The sequence below is a fragment of the Phalacrocorax aristotelis genome, chromosome 6 (genome assembly GCF_949628215.1).
Source record: "Phalacrocorax aristotelis chromosome 6, bGulAri2.1, whole genome shotgun sequence".
Taxonomy (NCBI): Eukaryota; Metazoa; Chordata; class Aves; order Suliformes; family Phalacrocoracidae; genus Phalacrocorax; species Phalacrocorax aristotelis.
In genome coordinates, this window is record NC_134281.1 from 58,064,346 (window position 1) to 58,090,244 (window position 25,899).

Here is a 25,899-nt window from a genome sequence, read left to right on the forward strand (position 1 = left end):
TCAGTGACTTTACAGTGACTCATTCTAGACTTTCAAAAAACACATCACTAACATCACACACCACTATTGATAAGAGAAAAAAAGTTTCCTGTAATTTGAAAAGATGGAAACAATGTCTTTACTCAACAGTCAGTACTTGGAAAAGTTATTAAACAGAGGTCATAGAAAGGCTTCATTCTAACGAAATAGTGCTAAAAGTTTAAACCGTGGGGGAGAGAACTAGCACAATCATGGATTTCCTTTACAGTTGTTCTCAAAGCAGCTTTAACATGGTTAGAGATAGGGTAAGTGTGACAAAGTTCTTTGAATCTTCCAGGAAACACATCAGGAGGAAGTGATGTTATCCCCTGTCCAGATCAGCCTAACAAAGAGAAGAATTAATTCTTAGATATTTTTTGCTTTAAGATTTCTCAGACCTGAAAAACACGTTTCTGTATTACACATGTGCTCTGCACCTCCCCAACCCAAACCAGCCATGGATAATTTTCAGAGGATGCTACAAGTCACCAGCCTGAACAGAGATGGAGGGAGAGGGATTAAGCTGCAGAGCAGAGGCTGCAGCTCACCCAGCTCTGCTTCCTCATTCCGTCTACACTTCCACTGGCCTAGTGCTCCTTACCCTAGCCAGCTGATTGACTCTAGCCTGTAACTGATTTAACCTTGCCTCAAATTCTCTAAAGCCTCTTTTTCTCTCATTTAGTCTGTCCTGCATTCAACTATTGCAGGGAAAGCTTTTTTTTTTTTAAAAAAAAAGAAAAAGACAACTACAGAACACCACCAAGAGACCAACAGGGCTGCCCATACGCGATCAGAAGAAATACTTGCTATTCGGCCAGAAGCGTAGCGATGCTTGGTAGACCCTTCTTGGCAGCTTTAGGAAAGCACACACAAGCTAAAAACAGAAGGATTTTAAAGGCTTATATTAAGAAGTTAAAAGCATTTGCTTGTTGCAGTTTGAAGCTATCAGACCAGTTCAGCTGCAAACAGGAAAGACTAATTCCCTAAGGAAACAAACCTGAGGTTTTGCTGAATGACTATAGACATAAAGGGAGACAATATCCATTCCTTAGTCCTGGCTCTCTGTATCTAACAAAAAGACAGGACAAAAGGGGTCAGAGAGTGCACATAACTTGGCCAAAACAAGTAATTTAGTTCTAGGACATGAACCTCTAACCTTTGTGAGAAAGTAGAACATATCCTATTGAAGAGAACAGCTTCTCCCCAGAGTGGAGGTACAAAACATAGCAGCCCAGCCATCCAAATTCCACCCTTAATTTGTTAATTACTTGCTCAAATGTCCTGCCTAAAGCCCAGAAACCTGCCTAAATACTTCCAAGTCACATTTGCTTCCCAAGTGTTTTAAGCTGAACTGGCAAGTGAGGGAAAAATAAGGAGAGGACAGAAGAGGAAAGGCTGACAGAGTAAACTCTTGTTTACACATAACTTCAGGGTTTTTCTTTGTCCTTTCTGGGGCTTAGGTACGTGCGGCTGAAGTTAAACTTCGGTTACACTTCAATTTTGTGTTATTTTGGCTAAGGAATGACTCACACATTTCTTTTGTTTAAGAATATCTATCACATATTGGACTACTCTTTGCACTTCAGTATGCTTACACAAAAGTTTAAAAGCTTACCATCGGGAACTGAATGCCTGACCAAGAGAAGATAACATTCAGAATATATAAAAAAAATAACTTCCTAACATCGTAATGAACTGACACCTTGCTGCAGAATTAGATCTACCATTTAATGATAAACTTCTATCTCCTTCACCCCCTCTGTCATTATTACTAACCAAAACTAAGAGGTAACCCAGAAACTGTGATTTAAATCTAGCATTTTTGTGCTTAACATCAGATCAGTTCGTACGTGGGAGTAGTGATACTCTGCGTTACAAATTTAACACTGATGTCTTGCACCTACACCTACATGAGCATTCAAAAGAATAAACTGTGCAGTTCAGGTTAAGCATTGCTATGGAACATGCGGACCTGGCACTGAATCCCTAGAGCTTCTTAGAAAAGCACCATCCCCCTCAAAAAAAGGAAGGTTATGTGGTAAGTTAACTTCCTCCCTTCATCTCTATCAGCTTTGAAACAATATGACAAGCAGACCCATTTGTGATGCTCCAAGGTAAAGGCACAGTTTCTTCGAGACTGACATCTATGCTCCAAGATGGCTAAACGTGTTTATGGTATTAAATATCCCCCCTAAAGTCATTAAGGCAAGTCCAGATTAAAAGGCTCTCTGCTCCCCACATCAGGTCACGGCAACTCTAGTGACAAGCTGAATGGGAGACAACGGGAGGCAGCTCCTTTTCCTCTGAGGAAGAAGTTATCTAGATTTTCAATTTCCTTAAAAAGCGGCTTTTGTTTAAGCTCTATTATCAGTTGCATGTTTTATAGTTTACAAGCTTTGGGAGTTAAGGCTTTCCAACTCCATTGTTACTTTTTTTTGGTGCAGGTGTTTGAGGCCTTTGAGCATGAGTACCCAAAAAGGAAGTTTTGATCTGAAGTTTCATCTTTGCTGGCAAAACACATTGGTCAAAAATATCTATTTGCTTACAGAATCTTAAAAAAAATAAATCTGTCACAGCCCAGTAAAAGCATTTCAAATCACATCTAGAGTGTCAAAAATAACTAAATTGACCTTAGAGGAACTTAATTCTACTAAACCACTCTTGTTTTAAATGTCTTTATACAGTTGACGCTCAAAACCTGTATTTCACAACTGAAGAAGTTGCATTCCAGGCTAGTATAGGTTTGAGATCAATAGTTCACAAAAAAACTAACAGGGCAAACTCATTAAATCAGAAACATGAACCACAGCCGCAGAATGACTACATACTCCAGACTGTGCACAACGAAAGCTCAGCCATTCTCATTTGTGCACAAAATGAAGAATCTTACTAAGACTACAGATCAAGAAATCATTAACAGGTGATCATCTAAGAACACCAAAAAGACTGGAACTTGAAATGCACTTTTAGTAGGACACAAAGAACAAGGCCACCTAGGATATGAGAAAAACGGAAAAACATAACTAGAGATTGCATCATGCAGAGTAGTAGTTGTGAAAAGGAAGGAGAGATGATGTGGATAAACAACCGAACACAAGACAGTGCAATATCATGACAAAACAGGGATAGTGTAATCTTTGGATGTATTAGCCAGAGTCATGAAACAGATTCCGATCCTGCACTTAACTTATTCACCTCTCTCATGACAAGACACTACGAAAACCTGCACGCAATTCTGGCGCCCACAGCTTAAGCAGGAGAATGGGAAGGGAATAGGGGAGAGCTATAAAATGATGGAGCACTGATGATGTGATCAGCCAAACAACAGAAAACCAAGTCAGATGTTGAAAAATTGAAAAATGGAACACTGAAACGCAAACACAATTCTGACTGGGCAACAGCTATTGGAAATAACAACTGATCCTTATGGGATCCACCATTTCTTCATTTCATAAAGTGAAGACTAGAGTACTTTTTGGGAGACCTGTATCAGTCAAGTAATGGAAGCAGGATGGCATTCGAAGTCTCTGCTGAAGTGAAAATAATGCAAAATGAGTACTGGCTCCTCACTTACAAAATCACATTGTCTGAAGTAACCTTTAAGCTTTATCTTTTTTTAATCCCCCAGTAAAATGCTAACACACAAGTAGAAGATTGACCTAAACTCAGCTATTCTTTTGTTATCTTACTAGATGATAAATGATTCATAAGCAATGCTCACTCTACTTATCTATTTCTACTGTACTGATCACCGCATTATCTAAGCATTACGTGATGAAAAGAAGTGATTGCTTTATCTTTTAATAAGTTCAGTGCCTGCTGCACTAGAGGAAGAACATTCAAAGTGAGAATTCTTTATGCAAGTTCCATTAAGTTTATTTGCATATTCTTTACGAAGAGATGAAAGATGCAAGTAGTTGAGAAATCCTAGGGAAAAGGTGGCTTTGACACAATACAGTAAAAATCATCACCTTGAAGGAGAGATTTCAGAGGGAAGACAGACACTAGCAATACCAGTTTAAAAAAAATAGAAAGGTAAACTAGAGAGTAACTAGCTTGTAACATGGAATAATAACCAAGAAAACCTTTGCAGATAGACACAGCAAAATTCACACAGGACAACAGTGTATGAGTACAGGAAGGACAGACTACAGTAAGACATCATGATTTCTCAAAGCTAAGAAAACACAATGAACAGTCATTTTTGGTTCTCTGATCAAGGAAGCAGTGAGTTCACAGGACAGCGAAAGCTCCAAAAGGAACTGAAAGCATAAGGAACCCCACAGGCCAAAGGATGCATCTTCAGATCCTGCAGTGACATGGTAGCAGTAAACGACATTTCTGGTTTCAAGATTTACATAAAGGGAGTAAGAGTTTTTACACCAAATCCTCCAATACCAGTCACCACAAGCGTAGGCACAGAACAGAATGGCTGCTGGAATCAAAATGTGTGGTTTTGTTTTTTGGACTGAGGATGTTTTCAATCTCATGTATTAACTGGTAAAAATTACCAATGACAACACAAAGAACAAATACAGAAGTCAGAGTTTTAAGAGTGTTGCCTGTACAGAAACAATTATTAACAGCTCTTTAGTACGCCCGTAAGAGAGATTTAAGGCCTCTGCTTATAAAGGAGGCACATTCAGCAATATAGCGTTGTCCCACTTCGCAGGTGTATTGTATTCACAGTAGGTTAATACGGAAAGAAAGTAGAGGAAGGAAAAACCCCACAACAAAGTACAAAAAGTCACCAGTATCAAGTTACACATTTAATGCCATCACTTGTTACCTGGATTTCTAATTCAGCAATATGCTGTTGGAGTTCAGCCACAGCCGCAATGCGGTCTGCCTCACGGAGCCGTACCGCCATCACTTCTTCTTTACTCTGAAAGAAGCAACAGATTGAAGCTAACAAATAGTATCAGTTGCAGTTGATTGAAGACTCTGCACTGCTTTTATCCAAAATAAAGAAAACTTAATACACTGCCATGCAAAATGTCGTACTTATTGCTGAGGCATATTCTCAAGAATCCAAATGTGATTTTAACCCATAGAATTGTGTAATCATCTAACAGCAATTCTAAACTATAACAATCTAAAATACCTGTGTACTTTTGAAGACATGCTGTTATGAATTTCCAGGTCCAGAAAATAGCTGTCTTGTGTTCCAGAAATGTTATATTGTAAATTAAAAGTATCAACGTAACAAAAAAACAGCTCATGCTTCATATATAAGGAACCTACACAAGAGTTACTTGTTTTATCTTTTTTTTGTCTAAAAAAAATTTTTAAAAGATAAACAAACAAAAGCACAGATATTCTCAACCTCATTTAATTCCAGCTGTCTTAGTCAGACTATGCAATAAGGATTTGCAAGAGAGCTTCGAATATAATTCTAATGCCCATAACCTACAATCAAGCTCCCAGTGTAAGCAGAACCTGGAATTTTGCCTATAAATGATAGGCAGTGAGTTTGGACAAGAGAGAAGGAAGTTTCCTTACTTCTGTTTTATGGGGCAAGTTCTCAAGACTTCAGACCACAAAACAATTAATATTATATTGTCAGCATCTTCGTATAACCAGAGAGAAAACAGTGATAGATATCGAGTGAGCAATGCCTTCGGCTGGAGTGCAAATAATTCTGGGGAAGAGACATGCCAGGCTCAGGTACACCTATTTTTATGCCGACTGGTCTAACTCTGCAAACTGTAGTTGTCAGGCAGTTCCAGTACGTTGGTTATTTTCGTGTGTGCTTCAAACTGACAGTACTTAACCACCCTCAGACAGTTTGGCTGAGACTGAATTGAACATGCCAAAGCTTATCTCTAGTAGCTACTTGAAAACATGCTGTTTGTTTGAAAAAAGATCCCTGTAACAAAGGTGCATCTCCTACAGTATCCAAGGAGCAGTGTTTGTAATCAGTGGAGTCCATTTCGGAGGAATCCATCATGTGCTAGCCAAAGTTTAGCCATTATTGCTAAATTCTGCTGCATGATTGCTTGAATGAAACCAAACCCACAAGTCCCCAGGATTGCATGTATTTAACTGAAACCTAAAGGACAGACTGGCTTGGTTTGACACTGGTATCTGAGATGAGTCAATAGTGTGGCTCTGGGCGGCACTGATGCTTTATCTCCAGAACAGAACATGTTCTCAATAATTACCACAGAAGTTGATGTGGTAGGCAAGACAAGACTGGGGCAGGGTCACAAACAGTCACAAATCTTATGTTGTAAGTTCTTTAGCAAAACTGATTAGGAAGATCAGTGCTGTGTGTCGAGAAACAATCTGAAATTAAGTCCTTGCTGTAGGAGCCGTAGTCAGATAGAGAGAAGAACATAACAGCACACACTAGTGACAGAAAAGTTACCGTATAGCAGTATGAGATGCACCTTGCTATCAAAATTTTAATTTCTGCTTATGTATTTTAAGCTATTCTTTAAAGAAGAATACAAGCTCCACAAATAATGTACCAGTTCTTTCTGCATAGAAAACACAACTGGGGAGCTGAAAATCCAAACATGTCTTTTTTTGATACACCTCTTCAGGTAGAAATATTGCTACCTAGCCAAGTTGTAGCGACAGAAATCAAACTAGAGCACAATTTCAGATTACTTGAAACAATAGGAAGGAAAAAAAAAAATCAAACGTCAGTTTCTAATGGAATAGGGAGTAACCAACCATGTTAGATTTAAGGAGATGCAAAGTAGAACTGTTAAAAATATTTATTGTGGCAAAAATTTAGCATTTGCCTGCACTGCTCCACAACCTTACCTGAAATATTATTGAAACTTTCTTCATCAGTTTTGATTACAAAATTGTTGTATCAGTAACCTATTAAATAGCTTTATTTCAGGCACTTACACTGCAGCACTGTCGTTTCAATTCAACCCACCTGCTGTTATCCATACTGCAAGCCACATCTAAGTTGGAAGCAGCACTGTTAAATGAAGATACAGAACCTACTTCTAGAAGGACTGTACGTTTGACAAGTCCACCGCTGTTTCCGAGGCTGGCCCTTGTGTACTTGTACCACATGCCTTACGTAGTACTCATAGGATACAATGGTTTGTTGGAAACCTAGTTATTATAAACAAAGCCAGTCACATTGCAAGGTTTTGGCTTGACAAGCATAACAACATTTCTGCTTTAACTTCAGCTTTTGGTTTGCCTTTTTTTTCCTTTAAATTACCTTTAAAATTAAAATCTCATTTTCCTCACACAGTGAAATAACCTCAAATAATCCCAAGCAGGAATTTCCTTCATTTATTGGGGTATAGAGGTACAGATAGAGGAACTTAAAATAGTCTCTTCTATAACAAGAAGTCAAAGCACTTGGCATGAATCTCAGGTTAAGCTAAAAATCATGCTTCCAGTAGGTTGAATGTGGAGAACAAGGTACAGGAAACAGAATGTCAATCCTTACGAATCACCTGTCAAAGGACAAAGGGGTTTTATACCCTCTCATTTTTCGCTTAACTCTATATTATCATAGAGTTAGAGTTTGAGACTGAGAAGTTCTTCGAGTTTGGAACAGCAATAGGAAGTTCAATACCAAGTTATGTCCAACTAAAGACTAGGAGAACACTTAAACTTGTGTATATTGTTTTACATGGCCTAACTTTTTTGAGAACACTGCATTCTTGTTAAATCTGTAAAACATTGCCAAATTGTTTGTATAGATTATTAGAGAATAAAGTCACAACAGTCCATGACAAATGTCAGAGAGGTAAAGGGAATATGAGGGGAAACTACACTGAAGAAAGGTAGTTTCCAACAAGTTAAATGTGAACATCTTTCAAATCAGTTCACAAAAAAACTTGTGTATTCAAACAGTACAGGAGTCCATATGGTATTATACTAAGCCTCAGCCCAAGAAGTCAGTGTCTAGCTCACAGTTAAACAGTAGAACTCCAGGTAATGTATATGCATCAAATTGGTAATATTTCATTTTATATCACAAACATCAACTTGGAAAACTTGTTACAACAAACTGTAATCCTCTTCCTATCAGTGACTGCAGAACAAGTTTCAGGATCTAATGTCACTGTATCTCAGTGCTGCTACTTCACTGGTCATTGATCTCTGCTACTTTCAGAGTATCTCTAAAAACCACAACTCATGCTCCGTCTGTTACTATCGCACTTCTCTAACCCATGTTAGAACGTAACTTTCCAAGCAATTTATCCCAGTGAGAATAGTCATGTATAAACTGACTAATGAGTCAATAAAGACATACAGCTATTGCTATAGTCAACATAAAAACTTCAGAATATTGACTACACCCCTCAATCTCTTAAAGATTGACAAGGACCTTCAGTACCAAAACAAAGACATTATGGGCTGTATAAAAAAAAGAAAAAAAAAAAAAAACAAAAAACACAAAACATGTCACCAAGATTGTGACTATTAAGAGATAAAAAATAGTCTCAGCATTTAAAAAAATAGCACTCAGGAAACCAGTGATTATGGTAAACAAAAACCAGTCAAGAGAAGCAATTTCTCCTAGTTAAGATTCAGTGGCTTGTTTCCTAAAAGCTTGTGATGGAGTTTGACCAGTCAGAAGTTACACCTTCACCACACTTTAGAATGGATTCAGGTTCCATCGGAAACAAATGGAACTGACAAGACAGCAAGAAAAATTAAAACCTAAAAAACCCTGAAATACCTGTAGTACATCTCAGTTATTTACAGTTCTTAAATTTCTTTAAAATGGAACCGAACAACAACTGCCTTTATTTTGCTGAAAGAACTGTAACTGAAGCAAAACTAGCAAGAAACGGCCAATCCCAAGTTACACACTACGGTTTTGAGTAACGAGCACAAGATCAGAGTTTACCACACAACTAAATTGCCTAGGTTCACGCGTTATCTTGGAGAAAAGAAACTACAACAAGAAATGAAAATCTGTAAAAACTGAGAAGTGTGACATTATAACAAAACTATGCACATTCATCAGGGTGTCATTCCATCGCCAGGCTAAGTGACAATGATCAACCACTCAAACTACACCCTTGATTCACATTGCACACAGAAGCCGTGGATGGAATCGCAGCTAATGCAGCCTTTGGGTGCCTATGGCCTTACAAGCAAACTGCAGGTGTATCGGGTAAAATCGAAAAACAAACACTCAACCAGTTAGAGTGTTCTGGGTGAATGAGAATAGAGACAAGTAGCGCACATTGAAAAGGTCTGGTTACGTTAAGGGCTAGACTCAGATGTGATCATGAACAACAAGTTATACAGCAGCTCTCAAGTGGCAAATTCACAGCCACGGTGTAATGAAAGGTAGTCTGATTATTCATCTTAGTCCTTTTTTTAACATACTAATACGTATCCTATTTAGAAATTACTGACTGCTCAGCTCTAGCTGATTTTATAAAAGATTATTCCTACATCTTTTGGGAATGATATTTCAGTAAAAAGTTGTTTTTGTGTCTCTAGCAAATAATGTCCTCACTGGGGTGATTTGTCAACTAATATTGCCCATTTCCGAGGTAAATATCAAGAGCAGTTTCAGGAAAATTTTCATCCAAGTTAAGAGAAAAAAAGCTTGAAAGACTTATCCTTTATTTCTTGGCCATAGTATGTGTGCACAACTTAAAGACACACATGATTAGTAATTGCTTGTGGATTTAGTCACAAAACTAATTAAATCTGAGATTCAAACATTAGACTGGGGTCTTTTGCGCACTGACAGTAATAAAAACAACTCTTGCCCAGTATTTTTGGGCTGTCCCCTTGAAGTCTGGGTACTATTAGGCAATGACTATTGTAATACTCCCTTCCGTACACCTCTCCGTCCAAATATTACTTTTATTTCCCTTTTTTGAACCTAAACTAATCCTGCAGGTGTTGAAGGAATGAACATCTTCTGTCACTGAAGAAAATCAGAGTACACAGTGATCAGAATCTGTGGTGTAGGAGTGTCTTTTCATATGTAATACACAGACACTTCTCTGAGCGACGCTTTAAAAGTTGATCTTTGTGGGACCACAAGAAGCAGCTCTGTCAAAACCTCAAGTGATTTTGTGAAATGGTAAATTCAAGACAATATTGTCGAATCAGTAAAAGAAAGTTTTGGTATTGGATTTCTATTTCTCAATAGACGCAATTCTATCCAACGACAGCAGACAAGACTAGAAAGTACACACACATTAGCACACACATAGTCTATTCACCGTGCTGTTTACCTTGCATTCAATCTCTGCTTGTCTACGTTTCGCTTCGTTCAACTGAGCAAGAAGTCCTTTGTTCTGTGCAGAAAGATACTGTACCTTCCCCTGTAGGTTGGTAACCTCTTGCTCTGTCCTTCGTAAATGGTTACTATTGATCTGATTCTGAAATTTATGACAAAAAAGGAAAGAAAATGCACGTTGAGGAAAGGTCTTTGATATTAATTCAACTCCCTGGACTTTCTTGAAAGACTTACATCATTTACCATAAAAAATTTGACAAAAGCGCATTCAGGATTTTTTAAGTGTGATCAGAAAAGTTCGCATGACATTTGGTTTATGACCAGGATATTCAAGCTGCTCTTAAACAATAGGTGACTCATTGCAAGAACATCATTGCAAAGCCCTCATACATATGTTTTTCCCAATCTCTTGCTTAGCTAAGTCGAAGATTTTGTGAACTTGTATCCCAACTACAGCAACAAGCTGCCGCAATAAAGAAACATCGGGTATGTCAGAAATACTACGCGCACACATGTCTGCCCAGTGAATTCCTGAAAGTAACATGGCACCTTAATTAACATCAGTGCATTAGTACCAGTCACACCATCTTTATGTGACGCTGTGCATAGACCAGTACACAACAGGGGAACCACTGTGTTTCTGTCAAATGATAGCTAAACAGCATAAGCACCTACAAAGGCTCGATGCATAATGCAGAAGTGAGAGGTACCTAAAGGTCCTGTGAAGTTAATACATGTAATCCAGACAGCAGGATACCTATGCCCCCTACTGACTAAGATAATACACGGATGGGGGGAAAAAAAAAAAAAACAACAACAAAAAAGCACATTTACTGTAGTGAAACAGTATTAATGGTTCAATGACAATTTTAGAAGTTAAGACAAGAGGAAACTTATTCAGTTGGTATAGAAAAAGCGGTACTTTTGTCAGAAATAAGCCACCATGTGCCTTGCAGTTAGCTCATCTCTTCAGTAGCCCATCCTTGCATGCTTTCCTGGTTTCTGGGACTGCTGAAGCTTGTCAAGCAAAGGGGGGTTTTTTGGTTGTTTGGCCTTTTGGATGCACAGGTCTCCCTCCCTCAAGTAGCAGTTCCATTTAGCAGGTATTTAATGGGAAGATTCCTCAAAAGCCCGTTACAAATCCTTCACAATCAACAGCACATTGTGCTTATTGATTCATTTGAGAGTTCACTAATGTAATATGCACTCTCGAACTTCAGTGCACTTTCATATTTGTTTGCTTAATAACAACTCGTTCCCTAGTTACACAAAAAAAAAATGTCTTGGCAGACAAGTTATTTGTCTTTTCTGCACAAATCTCAGCAATGGTGAATCACACTTTTCTGGCACATGAAAGGTAAAGCTTCTGCTACAAAAGCCTGACAACATGCAGCTGTTTCGCTGACAGTCAACAGTTTAGTGACCAGATTTGTGACCGCACTGGATAATCTAGTACAGGCAATTTCACCAGAAGGAAGAAAACACTGTTGTTTAAAGCATTAGAACTACTATTATCCGAATCATCGATTAAGTTTGAAGGTGTTCTATATTTTACAAAGTATTTTGTTGTTACACCGGTTACAACCTAATGAATTAATATTCATGCACATTCATAGAGTCTACCAATTAGTCCAAATGAGAAATGCAGAAAGCTTAGTCCTGGAAAAAACTAAATAAGAAACATAAAAGTTGGACTATGCACTAGATTCCCACTCCTAGTCTAAAAGGATGAAATTAGCACATTTTGTAACTGAAGCCATGCCTGTAGATGGTAAAAGATCATCACTGGGTATTTACCATTTGACACCAATTTGCCAGCATTCAGCTTAATTCAAAGTTGCTCGTGTTCAATAACATACCTGTGTTTCCATCTCCATCATTCTTTGTTTGGTCTCTTTCAGTTCAGCCTGAGTTTCTGCTTCCCTCAATCGGACTGTCATCAGCTCATCCTGTAGCTCATTCACTGTGTTTTTTCTGGGAGGATCTTTCCATCTTCCAGTGGTACGAGCTAGATGACGCTAAAAAAAAGTAGCGTGCCATTGCTGATAATGCGTGATGTTTCCTGGTTTGCCCTCATTTCATTTAAGGTCTCGGAGTTATATGGGGACAAGTTGCTGTAGTGCTGCTGTTTGTCCTAAAAACTAGAAACCCATGCAAACTTCCTCGTTTTAAGAATAGACAATTAGGAAGCTGAAGACAATCGTTCCCAACTACAGTAAGTCGGTGAAGTGCAAGTATATCCTGAGAATTTTGCCTATTTCTAGCCCTTATTAACACTTAGTGAAGCAGGAGCACTGCTCAGGTACTTCCTACCAGAACAGTTAGCTGGTAGCACAGGTTCTCTGCCACCTCTAACAACTGGGGACCAATTTCTAACACACTTTTGAAGTAAAGTTTCTTGTGGCAGCTGCGTTTAAATATTTTCTCACCTCAGCAGCTTGATCCACAATCACTAGTTTCTACCTGATCTCTGCACCTCAACATTTTGTAGTTTTTTTCTTTATCATCATTCATTGAAAATAAAAAATAGTTAAGTGTACTGCCACCCATACCTGCCAGTGTTCCTCCAAGTCTTTGACTTGCTGCCTGAGTTCTTTGAGACCCATCAGAGCTTCTGCTTCTCTGAGTTTTACTGCAATCAGTTCTTCTTGTAGTCTAGCAACATTTTCCTCATCAGGGAGAGAGCTGTTCCTCTGCAACAAGGACCATCCTCTTAAATATGTATTTGAATAAAATTGTGCTTTAGTGAGACCCACTCCAAGAACGCAGATGTGACATAGCTCTTATTACTAACCAAACTTTCTTAATTACACATCCCTTGCAAACTAAAGTCCCTCAAAAATCTAAGTTGCTGGATATAGTGATATATCCATATAAATCTCTTCCAACTACAGAAGAAATTGACAAGGTAGTTTTAGGTATTCTGAGTTCCAGATTTCCCTGGATGGTAGTCCTGACAAAGATTTATGCTATTTTTCACACATCAAAAACACGGAGAGAAATCTAGAGGGTTTTTATCTAGTTGATAAAAGTAAAGCAAATGAGAAACTGAAATTACCCCTTTAGAGTTTTCTTTTATTTGAACTTACTGGAAAAATAATGAACAGAAGTGTATTTTTTGAGAAGTAGGTCATCTGCCTTTGGACAGGAGGAAAGAGGCATTGACAAAGGAATCATCCATTAATATTTACAGACAACCACCAGTCAAGGAAAGGTCTCACAGATGAAAGTGCATGGATGTTTACAAAAACACATGAGGAAAAAGTAGAAAGCTAAACAGAAAACAGGAGAACACATGGCAGGAGTGACCTGAGGGAAGTCAAACAGGGACAAAAGTAAAATCATGGAAGTCTGGGAAAGAAACAGAGGGGAAGGAAAACGACATAGTCTGCCCACCTACAATATCCCTACATCACATCATCGGACACCAAATGCTCAAAGTTGAGCTGTGCTTCATCACCGTCTACTGTATTTCTTAGTAGTAATTTTCAGCAAAATCAAGTATTTTTGTAGGTATGTAATACTGTGACAGTTGCCAGGTGTTCTTGCGAGCGGAGAGTAAAGTACATTATGAACATTAACAGAGCTCAGCACAACAGACTTATTAGCATCTCTCTGCTTTGAACCATGGGCTCCAAAGTACTGGCCAATATAGGAAGTGGCAGGGTGCGTTTCTGAATCACCCTCAGTACAGCCACGCAAGCCTGGGGCCACCGAGCAGAGCTTTCCCAGATTTCACGACACATCACGAACAGCAGTAAAGAGCTGTATTTGTAGGCATTTGGGGGAGTTAACTTCAGTCACTTCCTCATGTGCCCAAGTTCATTACGGACAGACTGAAATACTGCTTCACCTCTGAGTTTGCCTGGTACACTGGTATTTCCCCCACTGCTCCAGTTTTTCTTCACATTTAAGTTTTCAGTGTACGTCATCTTCATGCCGATGAAGGTTAAGTAGAAAAGTAGTCTCTTTTTGAGCTTCAAAAGCTACCTTAGATCCTGGATTCCTACCAGTGTTCAGTACAGTAAGAACTACCACATTACTAGCCTGTCAGACTCCCATCAAGCCCTTCAAGTAACTGAAAAGAGTAAAATCTTTACTCCAGTGGGTTAACCCCATTAGATATTGAGTTCTGGCCACATTCCTGAGCATACAGCTCTTCAAAGTTTCCATGAGGAAACCATTTCTAAAGCCAATACAACAGGATCTGAAGAGCGTGCTTTATTTTACGTCAATTAGTGGGGGGTTTCTTTTCCTATTTTATTTTGCAGTCAGGTTTTTCTTCAAAGAAAGGTAAATGTTTGACAGTAAGTTATGAGCCAGGATGGCACCCAAAAAGCAGGAGACACTGATACTAACCAGTGGAGATATTCTTCCCCTGCCCATAATGGGACAACATGGGAGACACTCAAGAACAAGACCTGGGAATGGGGATGCTGAACTCCCTCCTGCTCCCCTCCCAAACTATTTCGTTTCACATCACCTCAGTGCTCACCCTAAGCCTACCGCTCTTGTTGCAGGCTATCATGTCGAAACAATTGATGTTTACTGCAATGACTCCACCAGAATCCAAGTTTTCCACTGCAGTGGGCTTCACAAACAGGAGAAAAGCAATCTGTTCTTCAGAAACCTTTCTCAGTGCAAACAGATCTCAGTTTTTTTGCTCTATTAGCTTCAGGTTTGAAAAGAATCTTGCAGTCACAAAAACACGGAAGAGAAGATTCTAAGGCAAAGTTACAGAAAGAATTACAGGGACCTGTATTCTGTTTCTAGTGCTAGTTTATATAGAAGGGCCTGGTTTGATTTACCTTTTCCATCTCTAGAACTTTATCTTGCATCTCCTTCAGGGCACAATGGGATTCTGCTTCACTCAGCCTGGCTTGGACCAGCTCTTTTTCCAGCTGGAGCACAAAGTCTTCACTGTATCGTGAACTGCATTTATGCTACAAAGTTTGCAGAAATACATTTAGTAGGAAGCACAAATGGTTTGAAAGGGGTTTTACATACCAGATTTGGAGTCAAAAGGTGCATTCAAATGCTTAACATTAGGAATACTAGCTTAAGATCAACAGAAGCTCTTACCTTATACAAGTCTCCTAACATGTCGGTCCAGACTGCTAACAGTAAGAACCCTAATGCTGCGCCTCTCCAACAACTGCACCTCCACACAGACAAATGTGTAAGGTCAAACAGAGACCCCTACTAGCAGTGATGAGTAGCATCTCACACTTTCATCTCATTCTTACCCAAACTGAAAAATTCTCAAAGCACCTGTGATTATTTTGTCATATGCAGAAAAAGATGCATAGGAAAGACTAGCTAATTACAAGGTTAATACAAGTATCTCTCTCGACGCCTACTCAAACTCTGATTCAACAGAAGCCTTCCATAATCTTGGATTTAAAATAAAGCGTCAGTGCCCAATCACTTTGGTTTTACCCCTTTCTTCTACCCCAACCCTTTGGCTCTCGTTTGCTCATGCTATATGTATTCTTTCTGAGATCCTCTCCTAGGGATCTCTTTCTGAGATCCTCTCCTGTGGCTTTATGAGAAAAATCCAGGCACAAGTAGCAGTAGAGCCCCAAGCTACAAAGAAATGTGGTTCTTCCATACAGGACTTGCTAAAGCACTATTCCCAGCCAGCTCTGCACACCCACACACATTCAATCAGTAATAAAACAGAAGTTGAGAACTTAAGGTCACCCTTTCCAAAATCCAGGGGGAAGGGGAAAAAAAACCCCACAGTTCTGCTCAAGAAAGTTAATTCACCATTAACTTTTCCTGCCTGTTCATTACCCAGAATTAGAAGTGAGATCTATCCTTTCACTTGCTAAAACACAATTTCATGAAACTGCATCTTTCAACAGGTAGGTCCAACTGAAATCATACTACACATTTGTATTCAAAAGCCCCACTTAACTTTTTCCTCCAGTCAACAGTTACAAAATACATCTTATTTCCTTCTTGGATCGCTTTAAAATGACTTGAGATTCACCACAGACTGTCAGACTTGCGTGACAGGTGATGCCATCCTAAATAAGCACTTAAATTTCTGGTTTAGGGGAAAAAAACAAATGGGTGTTGAAATCCTCAAAAGCGTAGTTGCCTAGTTACTGCATATGCATAGCTCCCCTGAAAATTAAGTTTAAAGGGAAATTATTTAATACATCTTCGGTGCCATTAACTACATTGTGAATAATAAACACTATACTTGGATTCATAGATCAAGTTTTATTCAATTAACAATGCAACTTTAAAATCCATATTCATTATATTAAAGACAACTACATCTTACTTTTATGTTTGAATCAATTTAGTTTTCTGCACTTAAAACCAGTTGACAACGTTAACAGAAAAGTCTTTAGTTCCACGTGCTGCTGTTGGAGTGTGACATTCCCTGACCATTAATGCACAAGCCAAAGGCAAACAGGACAAAACAAGGATTTACGACATGTAACTAAATGGTCAAGGAAATGCTTCTGCATTTATTTTTATATTTCTGCATGCCAACTAAGCCCTTCATCATGACGTACAGTACAATCCAAATTCAAAATCTAACTAACCCTAGCATTATAATTTATTGTATTACTTATGTATAAGTCTACAGGGAGCTATAACGGAGAGGACAAATACAAAGCATTAAAAGGAAATTACAGCTCACGCGGGCAGCCTTTAGTGTCATTGAGCCTATCCCTTTAAGCGCTCGTCCTACTTCAACTGCACAGTTAACACACACAGAACAAGGTACAAAGATCACAGCATGTTTAATATTAATCTTCCCTTATACAATACTAGTTTAATTCATATTATTTTCAACTCACATAGTGTCTTTGCCTCAGCAAGCAGCAGAGGTAGCCCTGCTTTGAGTCCAAGGAGAGGACAGGCAGGCAACGCTGCTGCATTTCTACAACTGCGTCACACCACACGGGAGCGTGAGTAGCACACGTGCGTAACACCATGCAGAGGCAGAGAATAGGCAACGGCTCTATCTTATTCCCTGGCTGTTTGTAGAAGTTCAGAGGATACGCACAGCGGCTTAAACAGACCATAAGTTCCTTATTCCAGGTTCTGCTTATGATACATATGGAACAAGAACAAATGCAGCGTGCTTTCCTCAGGAAGTCCTCTTGTACTTTCCAGGAAATTGGGAGAAAACAGCAGATTTGAAGATCGGAACACATCCTGATTTTGCAACAATATGTAAGTGCACTCTAAGTAGTTTTTGGCCTACAAAAATCTAACTGTCATTTGTCAAATAGTAAGTAATGGAGAGTGTAGGAAAACTTACTTATCCAGTTTCAGGCACAAGTAGTCTTTAAATATGTCTTTTAGAGCTTGCCTGCCTAAGCAATATGTTAGGAGAATTTATCTATTTAGCCACAACAAACTTTAAATCAAGTCTTGATAGACTGGCAAAAAATACAGACAAGATCAAAACAGATTTAAAAACACAATATTTACAAGTCCAAAGTTGTGATTTTTCTTCCTTAAAAACAGAAACACACGATTTTAATAATTTAGTATATAAAGATTACACAAGTTTTAGTCAAAACAATGTTGGAAAACCATTTTAAGACTGACTGACTTCAGAAAAAAACCTGCTTTTATGTATTTGCCTTAAGCCCTAAAGTTTGTGACATAAACCACAGTGAGAATCCAGATTTCCAGGCATCAGCCAAACACTTTAACCACAGTAACACTGTTTTTCTTGGCTGTGTTGAAAAGATGTCTGTCATATAAAGCACTAAAAATGTCAATCTACAGCCATTTACTTCTGAAAGAAACAAGTCCTTGCCTGGCTTCACACGAGTGCATTTATCTTCCCCCAACTGTTCTTAAAAAACTCAGAAATACTAAAGTCTCAGGGGCTGACGCAACCATTCCTGATATTGTTTTGGCTGATGACAGTTTCTTACATGTAATTACAGCCGCTTTCCTAGCACACTCTGCTGAAGGGCAAACATACAGATCCTTCAGCAGCTGCCCAGCTAACTTTGCTTACACATTTAAGCACTAACTGTAGTACTTTACTAAATACAGTATTTTTATTTTCTGCTTTTTGGTTGCAAATCAGAACATAATAAAAAAGTATATTGGAAAACTAAGTGAAGCCTTTCATAAGATTGCAACACTCATTTACAAGCTTATGTTCCCTATATCAATTATTATGCTCTTAATTATTCATCATTTTAGCACAAGTCCCTGAAAAGAAACTAGGCATTATGGAGTCGCTGTAACAGTAACCAAATACACGCTATGAATCACCTTGCAAAATGCATATGCTTCCATCTGAATGTTTAGTCAATTAAAATTCTATCTTCACATAATACACTTGGAAGACTCTTCTTAAAATTAAGATGTGAAGCAATTTTATCTTGAACTGACTCTCATTTCTCAGAATCAATTTTTCAAGCATTCAGGCTGATGAACTGGGCAATCATTGAAAATCAGAGTATCACGGGGAAACACTGAGATCTGTGTTCCGGAGGTGTATTTATAGCTGGCAGAAATCATTCAATTATTCATTCATTTTCATGCACCCAGCAGGAGCTACCTTTTTCATTTATAAACAAAAGGAGACAACAGAAAAAAAAAAGCCTTTGGCATGTAATCATCAGGAATAGCTTAGAACAGGCTCATTACTTTCACCCCTCACTCCTCAAATACCATCGCTCTTAGCATACCTCAAAAGAAAACCTTCTGTATTCTGCTGAAGTCAGGCACAGCTTCCTCTATGCAGTTCTTGATTTATTAGAAGTATGAGGAAGAAACCACCTTCCTCTTAACCTTTTGGTTACCCACCACATCTAGAAGCCTTGGGCAAGTTTCTATATTTAAAGATTAGACCTGCCAAAGACAGAATGATACCATTCTCTTCAAAGCCGTTCAGGCACACGGTTCGGTAGCTGAAGCGCTGAACTCTGAGAGCACTTCAGAATAACGTTAGCTTCACAACTATTTTTTCCTAGTTATCAATATAAAAAATTTGTACATGGTACACATTGCTTTTAAAGAAACCTGACCCTGACAGAGTTGCTCTCTTCTACAATGTAAACGTTTGCATCCAAAGTAAAATTAAGTGTGAAGACTCCATCTCAAACCTTACTATTTTCCACTTTTTCCCCTTCCAAATGACCTTAAATATATTCAGAAATGCTTTATGACACTTAATGTTATTATGTAATCATTAGTACTGTTTTCAGGTCATCTGGGAGAAGTACTATAGTGGAACTTCCCTTCCTTTCACTAAAACAACAGTAAGAACCACATCTCTAAGTAGACTCAACACTTGGTAATAAAGTCATCCTGGTTCAACTAAAAACTCCCTATAAATACTTCAGCACAGGAAAAGTTAGAGTTGCCCGGAATTTGGGCTTCTGGTGTTGGACTTCGGTCACAAGAATACTCCTCTGCCCACCTCCATATTCAGCCTCACAAAGCAGTGCTGCAATGCAGGACTTTTTCATGCGCAGCCCCCTCCTGCAGGCACTTTCAATATTTCCCTTTAAGCCATCCAACTTGTGCTATCAAATCTCACAGAGCAGACAGGATAAACCCTAGATAATATTGAAACACAAATGCATAAGCTTTTTACAGAAGATATTTTAGCCTTCTTAGAAATACTATGGTTTAGATAATATTTTTGCTACCAACAAATGAAAAAACCTCCTCTTATTTCTCCTGGTTTGCAAGTAAAAGCGGGTTGCGTTTTGTTTTTTTTTTTAAACTCCATAGTGTTGTTCAGTAGAGGCTGCCACAAGAATCCTTAAGGCAGTTCTTTTCATACATTCCTATTCCGAAATTCATATCCAAACTTTATAGTTTCGATCATGAGACAGACAACTCAAGATTGGAGAAGATGTAGATTACAAAATATATAGGATGATGCTGTACCTTTAAATAAGTACAAATGGCTGCACCGTTTATCTGTAAGTTCACTGTGCAATCATTTTTGCCAAACTGAAAAAAATCGAGAAAAAACAACTATTAAAGCAAATATTCGTAAGACCAACTGAAGAGGAGTACCACCAAGAGCAAAGCTACCGGCGGTCGGAAGCGGCAAAAAGATTTGTCGGTGTACTCAATGCGAAACGCCAAAATTCAGCGGATGGATTTCCACTAGGTGGTGCCCGAAGTGCGTGCAGCTGTTTGCGTTTGTTGCTCTGATTTCCATCCTTGGAAACAAAGTTTAAAAGCCTGTTCAATTACAAATCCTACTAATGCAGCAGAAAGCAGGGAACTACTAATTGAAACCATCTTAACACTTTCACCGCTTTGCCTAAGTTAATTCAGATGGTCCTCAAAACCACAGTGCTATTCCTTACACTTCAAAATTAGTCAGCTGCCAGGCACAAATCCCTCTATAACCACATGGATTTACAGCCTTGGTGCCACGCATAGTCAGGCTATTTGCTACAGTCATGTTCACATTCAAGTGGAGGAAAACAAGGCTGCAAGCGCACAGGGGAGGAAGCATGGCTCTTTAACTGCCCGTTCTCACATTTTACTTTCCACTCCTGCAATACTGGCCCTATCTTCCACCCGCACAGCTCCCATCCAGCTATTTTTATGATCCACGGTTATCTGCAGCTTTGCTCTGACAACCTGCCAGCTTCCCCATCACTGCTACTTCGTAAGGTCTCGAGTATAATTAAAAGCACTAGTTTCTAAAGTCATATTACCTGTCAATTAACCAACAGATAAATATAGCATTTTAGTCTTTTAATAACTTAATTGAGTTGAGGTAAGTAACACAGGTGCCTCCAAAAACACATTCCAAAAGCACGTGTACTATTGCCAGACAGCAAACAGCTGGCTTCCCAAGTCTGTAAGTGTTTATTTTGTTCCACTTGAAACATTATAACATACCTAATTTTGGAAATCACTGCCAGAACAGCCCCATCTTCCTAATCATAACCTCTTCACATTTTACCCCCTAAAGACATTGCTAAAGTTAAGTAAAAGGCAGCATTACACATCACAGAGTAACAGCTTATTAGTAACTCCTTGCAACTATGCTAAGATGTACCCTCCTTTACACTGAAATGCATTAAACAGATATAATGAACTATTTCTATAATGTTGCATTTAAGTTATTATTTCTTTTCAGTTTAACAGTAAAACTCTCATCTCCACCTTCCAAGACGAGATACAAGTATGTCCAGAGCTTTGGGGGAAGATGCGTAAAACAAGTGCTATATGGGATCTGGTAAGCAGCTGCGGTGCACAGGAGTTCTAAAAAGTTGCATTTCATACACCTGAAACACCCACAACTTCAAACAAGTACTTGGATACCACTTACTTAGAACATGAGCATATTCACATCAACACTGCCAGCGCACAGTTCATGCAGCATGTGAAGACTGCTGAAACTGCTTCCCTCCCTCTCAAGAGAGGATCCTGAGCACTTAAGTAGCTTACAGAAAGTATTTGCAGTCTCAGTCTTGCACATTGTACTATGCGCTTTAGGTAATACATACAGGCATACAGCTGCTAAAGTTATTTTCCCACTCTATCTGCACATAAACACACACCTTTTAATAAAGCCCTGTAGTTCCAAACTCAGGGACAACACCATTTTTGCAAGCAGCAAATTTAAGCATGCTAGGGAAAAACAAAATATAGAAACACAGAAAAAAACATTAACATGGAAGAGACTGACTTAGATGAGAAGCTAGGTAAAGGCACTATGAATCAACTCCCGATTTGAGTATTCAGAGAGACACAATTTGCAGTGACTAGATTCTTGGCATTAGGAGCTACCAAAGGCTTTGTGTGTGGTTTTTTTTGTTAGTATTTTTTTTGGTGGTGATGGGTTTTTGTGTCAGGTTTATGTTGTTGGGTTTTTGGCTTGGTGTGTTTTGTTGTGGGTTTTTAACTAATAACTTACATCTATATCCAGGGTTACGAATCTCATCTATCAGTAAGAACAGACCAAAATACCACTTAGTCCAATTGGTGTAATTTTAAGAATGCAAATCACAACGAACAAGCATTTACAAGGACAGCACAGAGACCATGTCATGATGAGAAAAAAAAAAAATCAACACAGGTGAGTGAAGAAGATGAGATGATGTGCTGCCAGGCTCCTTACCCATTGCTGCTGCTGTTGGAGCTCCCTGATGGTATTCTCAGCTTGCTCCAGTTTAGTAATGGCCTCATCACTCTGCTGTTTGATGGTGGCCAGCTCCCGTTTTATGAGGTAGTTTTCCTCAGCCTCCTGGGCCCTTGTCACTTGTCCCTTAGGACATAATTTTTTTTTTAAGCAATTGAGGACAAATCCAAGACAGACTGCCTTTGTGATGCTTAGCTGCTTATTTCATCAGATCAATTTTGCAAACAGCATAGAGTACAATTGGTAGAAATTTTAGGACGAGGTAGTACTAAACAGCTGCTTTAGTACTTTATTACAAAGTTCAGGAACCCTTTAGCAAGCACAATTGCGTACTTGCATTCAGTAAAATCCCTTTCATGCAATATTACTCAGTTGTACATGCAGATTTAAGTTCGCAATATTCAATTCCAGTGTTAATACAGTGTCATAGAATCCATTTGTCATAGGAATTTGTACCAAAAAATTACATTATGTTAGGAAAACAATATTATAGCGTGCATGTATTGGGTTTATACATGTTTAGTAAACAAAATTAAACAGGTTTCTAGCAAGAGATTAGCTCTATATTTATTCCAAATCAGCAAGGCAGGGATAGAGTACAGCATGCAAATATGCATGCATTAAAGCAGTTTGGGGTATTTTTGAGAGGAGGAAGAGTGTCATACAGTAAAAGACTAAGAGACTATACCTGTATCAATCTATCTGCCAAGGAAGCACTTTCCTACAAAGGAAAAATTCAGATAGGAATAAGGAAAAGAAAAACCAAAACAAAGGGGTGATAACAGTGACAAAAAAAGACCAGAGCTGAGAAAAAGAAAATGCCCAAATTCTACCCATTTTATGTACAAATTCTTTTTGCAAAATTAACAACTCTTCATATGAGTTAAGGCAACTCAGCCTGAAAGTCCCAGAAAGCAGCCTTTTCTGCAACAGATTTAACGCAGTCCATCTTTGCTACAAGAAGTTCTCAAAGCCAGATTTCTGTAGCACTTAAAACTCACCCACAGGAGACTGGCTATCGTTATCTGAGTGGCTGGCTTGCTTCCCTAATTAACAGAAGGTACTGACACATTATCTGATACGATCTAGAAGATAGATTTAAGATGCGGTCTATGGTCCATCCACAACATGAAAGGAAGGCATAATTTGAGCACAAAGGGAACTCCACTAAGCACCAAGGCATTCAGGCAGAACTAAAGCTTCCAAAAAGATGAAGCAGGAAAGCTAAACGGTGCAAACTGACAGACACAAGTAGAAATTTCAACTATGACAGCTAATATTTTGTTTTACTGAACTCCCGCAGTAACTCAGTTGAGCCGTTCAGAGTCTCTTTCCTTCCCAAAGTTTTGCAAGAAAGACTTTCCCATTTATGCCCACTGACAAGCACTACGTTCCCCCCCGCCCCCCAAGTTGCACATTTAATTTCTACTCTATCACCCTTGAAAGCACTATATTTTTTGCAGATTCTACAACAGAGAACACATCTATTCACAGGCCATCTTTGTCCTTCTAACTTTTATTAAAACTGAAGTTCAAACTGGTTGGTAAGAGCTATTACTTAGAAGTTAAGGCAAGATGTTTGTCATTAAGGTATACTAAGGAACTCACAGCTAAAGCACATATGTCAGGGTGAGGGAAAAGAGGTTTTAAAACAAAAATAAGTTTCCAACAGAAGAACTGAATGTGTGTGTTCACACTTTATGATCCGTTTTTCAGATGCTGTGATGATAGTGATCTTCAGAAATTCTTATTAACGCAACATTTCAAAATGGGAAAATGTTATCTAATTCCAGTCAGAATGAGATACTCTGAAAGTGAATTCTGAAATTCTAAGTACAGAATTTGTAAAAGCACTAGCGCCTGGCAGTTCATTATGGACTTCCTAATAAAATAATCTGATTTATACTGAACTTGCAGAGCTTTGAAGATAGGGATATTTACGATTATAAATTTGCCAAGCGCATTGACGTGATTCACTACAGCTTCAAACTTCTTAGGAAGAGTCTGCTCTTCTCAGTTAATTTTATCAGACCTTCAACATTAGAAAAAGATATCTATGAAATTGTATGAAAATATGAAAATATATGGTCATAAAACATATATGTTTTATGATATATATATATGTTCATAAAACATATGAAAATGTATGGTCACAACATTCAAAACGTTCTCATTATATGCATTTTTTCCAAACTAAATTCCGAAATGAATTAATTAGAATTTGGCATAGTTTGACTTTTTTCCAAGAAACTGTAAGGGATTTAACATCTGACGTGTGACGTGTCAATTATGTCACTCTAAATTGAATCTTTACCGTTTTCTTCCCTGTGAAACATGAACGACTGCAGCTCACAAGAGCATTCAGTTTCATTTGTTGCAAGATAGTTGCTATTCACAGTTAAGATGGACAAGAACGTTCTCATTCCAGAGCAGCGCAGCTCAGGTGCGATCTGTCCCAGGAAGCATGGTACTGGGATATAGGAGACCACTGGAGAACAACGCCTGCACGTTAGCAAGGTATTGACAATATCTATCGCGCATACTTTTAAAGGTATATCCTGTTAAAAAGAAGCCTAACAAAACTCTACTCCAGACTAAATCTTGAGGAATAAGTCTTAAAAGATATTCTACCACCACCACGTACACATAACTGCTACAAAAATTCAAAGCTACATAAAACGAATTAATGGCAGCAGAGTTCCTGCACTGAATGCGACTGCTGCAACAACGCCCCTCTACTGCTGAATTGACTAGCGGTGAAATAATCTGCTTTCATCTCCATCTCTCTCTGGTCATTGGTAGGTCTGTCATTTTGCTCCTACATAAGAAGACCCAGCAACTTCAGCTTTGCAAAATTGAGGATTCTCTCACAATAACCTCTTTTCCACCCAAGCAGTCCACTACTTCATGTAGTCTTCTGGACTTGGAACAGATGCTTCTAATTCAGAAAGAAAGCAGTACAAGGAAAGTTGGGTATGTCAAAATGTTTGATTTCATATTCACTAAGAGCCAGACAGAATAACCCTAAAAAGCTACAAGCGCTGACCATAACTGCTTTGTTATTGCCACGCTATTTGGCTAAGCACTGTTAGTAAACACCACAGATTAGCAGGGAAAACAGTAAGATATAATTCTGAGATTCCTATTTCACCTAATAAAGCTGCCATCAATTTAAGTATAAATTACCACAGATTAAGTCTAATCATCAACATACTTACTTTTTCTAATGTTTCAATGCGCTGTTTCAAAAGCCTATTTTCAGTTCGTAACCTCTGAAAGGAAAAGAGTTCAGAATTGTATTTAAGTTATGAATTGGAAGGCTGCTAAAAGCCAAGCAAGCTAACAACATTTTTATCTCATCACTTCTATGAAAATCAATACGAACACAAAAATAAATAGTGGCCTTTTTAACATCCCTTTAAAATTATGTACTAACTCAAAAGATCAGTTTGAAACAGCTTGATACAGCAAAGATGAGCCGTCTCGTGTTATACGGAAGCACCCGTCTTGACAGCTTCCTCTTCATAACCAGAGCCAGACACATGGCTACGGGTCATGAATGCGTACT

The 25,899-nt window shown here is 38.5% G+C and overlaps 1 protein-coding gene across 8 annotated transcripts in view; it reads right to left on the reverse strand.

The window, feature by feature from the left end:
* EVI5 (ecotropic viral integration site 5) overlaps positions 1-25,899 on the reverse strand; it is an 84,394-nt gene that overhangs the window by 30,809 nt on the left and 27,686 nt on the right. For 5 of the 8 annotated variants that reach the window (XM_075098121.1, XM_075098127.1, XM_075098122.1 and 2 more), the window contains 9 exons: positions 25,550-25,603; positions 23,020-23,052; positions 22,311-22,457; positions 20,111-20,176; positions 15,025-15,159; positions 12,769-12,909; positions 12,076-12,234; positions 10,212-10,358; positions 4,808-4,903 (listed from right to left, as the gene is read on the reverse strand). In XM_075098121.1, the coding sequence (XP_074954222.1) occupies positions 4,808-4,903; positions 10,212-10,358; positions 12,076-12,234; positions 12,769-12,909; positions 15,025-15,159; positions 20,111-20,176; positions 22,311-22,457; positions 23,020-23,052; positions 25,550-25,603 (978 nt within the window). The remainder of the gene's footprint in view (positions 1-4,807; positions 4,904-10,211; positions 10,359-12,075; positions 12,235-12,768; positions 12,910-15,024; positions 15,160-20,110; positions 20,177-22,310; positions 22,458-23,019; positions 23,053-25,549; positions 25,604-25,899) is intronic. The other 3 variants (XM_075098123.1, XM_075098125.1, XM_075098126.1) reach the window with 3 other exon arrangements.